The 8,938-nt window shown below is 42.9% G+C and overlaps 1 protein-coding gene across 2 annotated transcripts; it reads left to right on the top strand.

The window, feature by feature from the left end:
• The first annotated feature begins 211 nt into the window (after positions 1-211).
• LOC120712395 (HMG-Y-related protein A-like) lies at positions 212-1,685 on the top strand. 2 transcript variants are annotated; one of them, XM_039998167.1, is made up of 3 exons: positions 213-485; positions 762-1,170; positions 1,201-1,685. In XM_039998167.1, exons 1-3 carry the CDS (start codon positions 435-437, stop codon positions 1,305-1,307), a joined length of 567 nt encoding a protein of 188 aa, XP_039854101.1. In that variant the 5' UTR covers positions 213-434; the 3' UTR covers positions 1,308-1,685. The 2 variants fall into 2 exon arrangements, with proteins under 2 accessions (XP_039854100.1, XP_039854101.1); XM_039998166.1 differs by having other exon boundaries at positions 212-485; positions 762-1,685.
• Positions 1,686-8,938: the final 7,253 nt, after the last annotated feature.

Here is an 8,938-nt window from a genome sequence, read left to right as displayed (position 1 = left end):
TCCTCCCCAGCCTAAAGCCAGCGCGCAGGCCCGGACAAAAGCAAACAAAAACTAAAGCGGGAACGGCGTGCAGACGCTCCCCCTCCCCCGCCACGTCACCGATCCGCGTGCTCCCCACCTCCTCCGCCGCCCGATCCCGCCGGCCCGAGAGATCCTGGCCGTCCGCCCGCCCCGCTTCCCCATCTGATCCCATCGCTCACTCCCTCCCCAGGCGCTCACACACTCGCAGACCCAACCGAAAAACCAAGGGGGAAAAATAGTAAAGAAACGGAGGCGAGCGAGGCGAGGCTTGCCCCCCTCCTCCTCCCCGTTTCTTATCTATCCTGATCCGAATCCGCCTCGCTTCTTATACCCTCCTCCGAGGAAAATAATTCCATCTCCCCTCCCCACCGCATCTCGCCCTGCTCGCCTCCGTCGCCGCCGCCGCCGTCGCCATGGCCACCGAGGAAGCCGCCAAGCCGTCCCCGCTCCCGCCCTACCCGGAGGTAACCACTACCCTCGGCCCGTCGCTGTCCGCTTCTTGCGCTGCCCTTTTATTTTGTGCTTCTTTTTTGTTGGGGCTGTTGTTTCCGGCGAGGATTTGTTGCTTGGATCCGGATTTGGGATGCGGGCGTTCTTGATGCGTGTTTCTTGGGTTTTTTTGTCGGAAAAAATTGCGTCTCCCTGGGCAGAAAATTGTTTTTTTTTTGGTTTTGGGTGTCGAGAAATGGGATGGAGTGAGATCTCCGTGAGCTGACGGCGCGGCGTGGTTGTTGGGGCAGATGATCCTGGCGGCGATCGAGGGGCTGGGCGACAAGAACGGGTCGAACAAGTCGGCCATCTCGAGGTACATCGAGGGCAAGTACGGCGAGCTGCCCCCGGCGCACCCGTCGCTGCTGACGGCGCACCTGTCGCGCATGAAGGAGTCCGGCGAGCTCATCTTCTTCAAGAACAACTACTTCCGCGCCGACGCCCCCGACGCGCCGCCGAAGCGCGGCCGCGGGCGCCCGCCCAAGGTGCGGGACCCCAACGCGCCGCCGCCGCCGCCCAAGGCGCCGTCCGCCGGCTCGCCGCGGCCCCGCGGGCGCCCGCCCAAGCCCAAGGACCCGCTGGACGCCGCCGTCGCGCAGGCCACCGCGGGGATGCCCAAGGCCCGCGGCCGCCCGCCCAAGAAGGCCAAGACCGAGGCCGCCGCCGCCGCTCCCGCCCCCGCTCCCGCCCCCGCCCCCGCCGCGCCCGCCGGCGACGGCTCCGTCCCCGTCAAGCGCGGCCGCGGCAGGCCCCCCAAGGTACGCCCCGCCGCCCCCAGCGAGACGGCCGCCGCCTGACGCCGCCGTGACAGAGAGGGGGACGGATTAGGGCGTAGCGATCCGTCCGAGCTCCACCTGCCGCCGCCGCCGCCGCCGTGTTGTTGATCTTAGGGTTGGGTTCGGTTCCCTTGCTCGGTCTAATTGTCGTCGTGGCTTAATTAATTATTAATGGAGTAATTAGGAAGGATTTGATGTGCCGTGGTTTCGCCTGTTCTGTTCAGTTGGTGCTGGTGTGTTGTAATCTAAGCTTAAGCTAGGGATCTGCTGCTGCTGAGAGTGTTCTGTGCTGGTTCTATTGATTAGTCAGTCTGCTAATGTGGATGTGTGCAACTTAATTAGCGGATGATGGTGATGTTGATGTTGATTTAAGGCAGGGTTCCATCTAGTTCGAGCTCATCTACGCCTGTTCGTTCTGGTGATAACGACGTTGCTTGTTGTTTTTATGAAGCGTGCTTGTGTGCTAATCACTGTCAGAAACTGCTGCCTGCAGAGGTGTGCTGGTGTTGCTTTGACTAGTTAGGCCCTGATTAGATCCCAAAACGTAAAATGCGAAATTTTTATAAATTGTTTGCATGATCTGCTAAACGTAGTCGAAAAATAAATCTTATTATACAAATGAATTGTAAATCGCGAGACGACTCTAATGAGTCTAATTAGAATGTGATTAGACACAAAATAGAGTCTAATTAGAATGTGATTAGACACAAAATTGCTACAGTAGTTACAGTAAACGGGCTCTAATGATGGATTAATTAGTCTTGTTTGATTCATCTTGTAGTTTGACGAGATTTGTAATTAGTTTTGTGATTGGTCTACGTTTAATATTTGAAATATTAAAAAAATTTCTAAAAATACAAAATGTACAGTGATCTAAACATACCTTGGCTGTGTTTAGATACATCAAAAATCCTCACAAAAACATCACTTTCTATCATATCTCCATCACATCGAAACATTAAATGTAGCAAATGATCCATGTATGGAGTATTAAATGTAGGTAAATAAAAAAACTAATTGCATAGTTTTGATGTACGTTGCGAGACGAATCTTTTGAGCCTAGTTAGGTCATGATAGGATAATATCTACCACAAACAAACGAAAAACGAAAAGTGCTATAGTATTTTTTCCCCTGGCGTTACAGTGAATTTCAAGGCGTTACAGTGAATTTCAAGGGAACTAAACACACCCCTTATTAGTGTTGAGGGAGTCGAAAAAACACTGCCTGCCAGACCTTATCCTTGGGCTTCTCTCATTAGTGTTGAGGGAGTCGAAAAAACACTGCCTGCCAGACCTTATCCTTGGGCTTCTCTCATCACTCGGTCACTCATCACACTCTCCAGTGTGGTGAGTGAGCAGCAGCTTGGTGGGTGCATTTGCTTTGGCTTGTCGCGTAGCCTGTGGAGTGGCTGGCCGCGTGCGGTGTACTTGCAGGCCACTTTTGTGCAGGAGCTCCGCTTTTGCTGGCATCTGCCTAGCTGCATTCATGTGTGTGGTGAGGTGAGGTGTTCAGCTGACGTTGCAGCAGGGCAGAGGCACCAGTGTTGTGGACTTGTGGGTGAGTGGAGATCGGTTGCCTGCAGGTCGGAAATGATGGCGCTGCTTGTGCTGGATCGGGGTGGGGAAATTTGGTTGCTGCGTAGAGTAATTGGATTGTTGTATTTGCGGTAAATGACTGCGATTTGGCTAGGGGTGCGATTAATGTTGCTAGCAGTTCCTCGAAATGTGGCACATTTTGTCAAAAAAGGAGAGGGTAGTATTGTCTGAGACTCTGAGTTGTCTAGCTTCCTTGTATGATCTTGGAGGACCATGCGGTCTTGCATTGAGGAACAAAAAGGTTAGAACTAGACCTTGTGATAGAGTCCCAGCAAAATATATGTAGCCGTGTTTAGATGCCAAAAAATTTTTGGTAAAAAACATCACATCACATGTTTGGGCACATGCATGAAGTATTAAATGAAGTCTATTTACGTAACTTTTTATATGGATGGGTTGTAAATCGCGAAATGAATCTAATGAGTCTATTTAAGTCATGATATGCAACAATGATACTACAGTAATTATTTGCTAATCAAGAATTAATTATGAATTAATTAGACTCGTTAGATTCATCTCGCGATTTACAACTCATCTATGTAAAAGTTTTGTAAATTGATTTCATTTAGTACTCTGAAATAGCAAGATGTTCTTTCAAAAATTTTACCCCTAAACATCTAAACACAGCCATAACATCTAAATTGGATCGGTTAGTGATTCCTACCCGTGTTTGGATGGATTAAAATAGGTGGACTGAAGTTTAGGCTCATGTTTACTAATTTTGAGCTCATCAAGGCTAATGGATTCTAAAACTAATTAGCCATTATCGATGCAATCGGATTAATAATTAGTCCCTAGTCAAATTCAAGGACTAAAAATTAGTCTCGGATCCAAACAAGACCTAGTTGTACGGATCGTCCTACATTTTTCTTTCAGAGCAATTGATTTCTGTTCCAGAGAGGGATATTAGGCGGATGGTACCAGTACCGGTGACATGTCTGGGACAGGAGTTGAGAAACAGCTGTGGTGGTTGGCGAGCTTGTAAACTTTCGCTTGTGAAACGCTGTGCGAGCGTCGATAGACATGTAGCTCGTTTAGAATAGCTCCTCCTTCCTAAATTACAGGTTGTTTTGGTTATAATTTTTGCTATATGTAATTGGATATATGCTATGTCTAAATAGATGGTAGTAGAAATTATGCACTTAACAAAGTAAAACAATCCGTAAATTTAGGTTATGTTTGGAGGAGTTAAAGTTAAGTGCTAAATTTCACATGCTAAAGTTTTGTCTTGACTGAAGTTTAACCTACCGCCTGCTCTAGTAGCACACTTCTTTTTGGATGAGCTAGTGTTAAAGTTTAGCACTATCATCTATTAGCATTTGGATTCAAATATGATCTTAGACGAAAGAGTAGTTATTATTAGTACAATGCGAGTATACAGGGCAGCATTGCTCCGAGGCATTGAGCCGAGGAAAATCAAAGCTTATACGCCACAAGTCATGTTTGGCAGCCTAGATAGTAGTAGAGTGGATGTGGATGGAGCAAGGGCATGGGCTCACTGAGCAGCAGAGTGAATTGTGACCTGCTAGTTGCCACTATATACTTGGCTCTGTTTGGATCCCGTAGAGCTAAACTTGAGCCCTGTCATATTGGATTAATGTTTTAAATAGCCGGCTGTTTCACGGAGTTGTCACTGTGACCATTGCAGTGGAAAATGACGCTCTACAGCGGACTACAGCGGCGCTATAGCATTTTGAGTACCCTGCTGCTAAATCCTATGCGTTTTGAGAACTCTGCCACTGTATCCTATAGCTCGCTGTTTAAAATATTGTATTGGATCTTTAGTTGTTAATTAGGAGTATTAAATATAGATTAATGATAAAATTAATTTCATAACTTCTATGCTAATTTTCAAGATGAATCAATACAGTCTAATTATTTCATTAGTAGCCCATGTGATGCTACAATAAACATGTGCTAATTATAGATTAACTACTCCCTCCGTTTTGAAATGTAGGGCATTTTGGATTTTTGCAAGCAGATTATGAAGTTAGAGAAAAGATGCATGTACCTCTCATTATTGCATTGTTCAATTAATTGATCGCATAGTTTTCAGCTGCCGGTACCAAAACCAAGGAGATTAGCATGCATTTTTACTCCCCTGACCTACTGCAATTGATTTTTTTTTACAAAACTAGCACCAAAAATCAAGGAGATTGTCATACTCTCTTCATATTGTAAAGGAAGTCGTTTCAGACATAGACACGATCTCCAAAAGCAACTTTGACCATATTTTTTAATAAAAATTATAAAATATAATCAATATATATTTTTAAGAAACTATATTTTAAGATGAATCTACTTACATCACTTTCATATTTTTAAACTCAATCTAAAAAAATTATTTATAATTAAAGTGTAAAATGTTTGACCTAAGACAAACTCAAAATGACTTTTTTACTATGGCCCATTTGGCACCCATGATGGATTTTGGAATCTATGGATTTTGGGTGAATTTTGAGAATCTGGATTATGGCTAAATCTGAAGTATCCTATTTGGATCCTTGATTCTACAATCTGGTTTTATGGATTTTGATTCATACATTCTATATATATATGCCCTTGGTATATATGGTACCACCTGGGAGAGGAGGGTGGCAGATTGGCATATCGTCAACGGTAGAATCATAATTTTGCAGCCAAAATATGCTAGAAGCACCTATCTCCTGGATTATAAGATTTTGCAAAATCTAAAATCTTTGCTCTAGAATCTACTTCTAGAATGCTCCTGTTTGGCAGCTATCTTGATTTTAGGATTTTGGATTCCCAGAATCCGCTGGGTGCCAAACAGGGCCTATATAGAGGGAGTATCTTTTTATCCAAAGATCATAGAATGTCTTACATTTATATATAAATTTTAAATTCTTCAATATCTTATATTTTAAGACGAAGGGAGTAAGTTTAATAGATTCGTCTTGCAAAGTAGCTCTAGGCTACTGCAATTAGTTTTATTATTACTTTATATTTTTTCTAATTATAATTATCATTGAAATATCTGATGTGACATGACTAAATTTTAGTATCCAAACTTGTCCTGTTTGATTTAGTAGCTCTAGACTACTTTAGCAAATCTTGACCATCAATTAGCGGTATTAAATAAAGACAGTTTATAAAACTAACTTCACAATCTCCGCAGTACTTTGCGAGACAAATCTAATGAGATCTTTGACCGCATAATTAGAGGATAATTATTGTAGCATATCATGAATTAATTAGACTTATTAGATTCATCGCGCAAAATTGTATCCATCTATTAAAAAATTTTGCAAATAAATTTTGAGTATTTTATGCATGCAAAATTTCCTACTAGCGCTAGTTGTGCTAGTGTGAATCAAACAATGCCACTGTCTATACGCGGCGTTGGCTTTGCCCTTCCCTGACACTCGGCTCACATGTACATGTGATTGCCAGTGATGAGCCCACGTTCCGGTGCGGTTTACTAGACCACGAGCGAACCTGGAGATGAGCTCCCTGCGCGAAAAAAATAAAAAAACACAATTTTGCCGTCGGGCTGCGAGGCCGATCAATCTTGGGCTGGCGCTAGGCTCGGCCCAACGACCCTTCGGCCTTATTAGTTCTCATTCTGGTTGGGCCGGGATTCGTAGTCCTCATGTGCCTGGTCTAGAATTCCCAGGGAGCCTGGGCAAAGCAGAGCTGTCATGGCAAGCGGCTCCTCTAGGATTCCGTAGTTTGGGTCTAAAATCAGCCCAACAAACCGGTCCACATGTATAATTCAATTAAATTTGTTACTGAAAGAAAAAAATTATTCTGCCAAAAATTATTCCACATTCTGTGATGATTTGATTGAACCACACTTGTGACCCCTAATATTTGACGGACTTAGTTGGGCCTTGAGCTCTGGCGATGTACTTTTGCTTTCTCTATTAATATTTCACAGCTCAAGAACGAACACTAAGGCTTTCTCCAACTATTCCCCCCATCCAACTCCCCCCAAACGTACTATTTACTATATTTTACTACCTCCCTCCAAAAAATTCCTCTCCCTATAACTCCTTCTCTCCAACCATTCCCCCTATATCTATTCCCCCTATATACTATCACTCCTTAACTAACTATTTATTTAACGTTTTTGAATTTAAAAAAAATCATACAGTATTTGTACTGTCATAATACACATTATCATCGTGTTACGGGAATCAAACAAAATTAATATCGCAAAGAAATGGTGTGATTAAAGATATAGGGGGAGTTTCAACTACCCCCATGCGTGGGGGGAGTTTCATCTCTCCCCCTACGCAGGGGGCGCTTTAGGGGGAGCTGTTGGAGCGCTGCTCCTCCCCCAAAGCCCCCCTACGTAGGGTGGGGGAGCTGTCCGGTGAACCGTTGGAGGTCGCCTAAGTTGGTAACGTGTTGGATTCGTTGCCATGAATATCCTCGAGATGAAATGTCATATTGGTAATCTCTCTCTCTCTCAAACAATAGTTTCTTGGTCCACCAATAGTCATAATCGAATCCGGGTGACGTATGTTGAGTTAAGAGTCCAAAACCATTTAGATTTAGCGTTTGGCGAGTAAATAGTAAAAAATCGAAGTCCTCATCCGATACATACAGTGTGTGTGGCTTCTCGTAACAACACATAGACATATTTTCTATTGTAAAAAAAACCCAACGAGTGTGATGTTTTTGTGAGAACATCAATGTTGTTGCTATGTTTAGTTCAAAACTTGCTCACTTTAGACAAAAAAACGAGATGAGTAGGAGGGTCCGCTTCTTCGGTCACATCAATAGGAGCGGATGTAGAAACGGACGCGACTTCGTGTATAATGATGATGATGATTTACACGAGTGCTAAGGGGTGTACAATGTGGATGAGGGACTTTGCCATCCCGTTCCTCACCCAATATTTTTTAGCGAACTTATTGAACCCAAAACGTTCTCTCAACGAACTCTGAGAAAATATTCGGTGCAAACCACCTTCTCGATGAAAATATAAAATCCTTTAAAAATTATAGTTGCAAGTATTCAAAAAAATTTGGAACGATGCACATCCATACTGCATCATTGGATCATTAGATGTACTTTGTATCAAAAGTTGAGATGCAAACTCATTTTGTAAAAAAATCATATGAAAATAAAAAATTCCATATAAAAATGCACTTAGGACAAAATTATCTTCTAGTGCCTTATGCACTTTGTGTTATTTTTGTTTGAATTTTTCTAGATTGAGTTTGTGTCCCAACTTTTGATAGCGCATCATTTGAAATTTTTTGGATACTTGTAACTATAATTTTTGAAGGAGTTTTCACGTTTTCAGAGAAGGTGGTTTACGCTTAATATTTTTCCACGACGTCATGCACGGGCCCTATGATTATACCTTCTCCGGTGCACATTTAAATTGGAATGAAAGCGAAATGTAGCTGGCAATAAATAAACTGGCAAGAGCACCCTGACAAAATAGATTACTTGCTCATGGGCGCCATGATCAACACATTATGAAAAGTCACATGACTACGCTAGTTTATTCAGAGCATCTTTGCCAGCTGCTGTGCTATGGATCTAGCCATGTACGGGTGGTCAAGACTATTATAATACTCCCAACTAATTAAGACCAAACACACCACATATATATATATATATATATATATATATATATATATATATATATATATATATATATATATATAAATAAATTCAGGGCAATGCCGTACCTCTCGCTGGCCATGCTGACAAAGACCTCACATGAGAACTAGTAAAGCCCATGGTTTTATGCCAGACTAAACGATGCGGAGGAGATAAACTAATGTTTATTAGGCATATTCAATCTATCCCATTTTGTTTGCAGGTGAGCTCTCATGTGCTCATTGATTATCATCATCTACTAGATCATGTTTCATACGCGTTCACATAACTCACCTGTATGAATACACACGTAACATTACCGTTATGAGCACCATCGAAATATCAAATCGGCAGATCCTTCAAAATTGATGAAGTTATCATAGACGTCTCGTTATCGACGGGCACATCGCATACCACTAGAAGAATAGCGCCAGTTAATTATTTTCTTGTTAGGGACTTAAAGACAACCCTTCCCC

The sequence above is a fragment of the Panicum virgatum genome, chromosome 6K (genome assembly GCF_016808335.1).
Source record: "Panicum virgatum strain AP13 chromosome 6K, P.virgatum_v5, whole genome shotgun sequence".
In the NCBI taxonomy this organism is placed as follows: Eukaryota; Viridiplantae; Streptophyta; class Magnoliopsida; order Poales; family Poaceae; genus Panicum; species Panicum virgatum.
The sequence above is the reverse complement of the archived record's forward strand: the minus strand, read 5'-3'. Positions and strand labels throughout refer to the sequence as shown.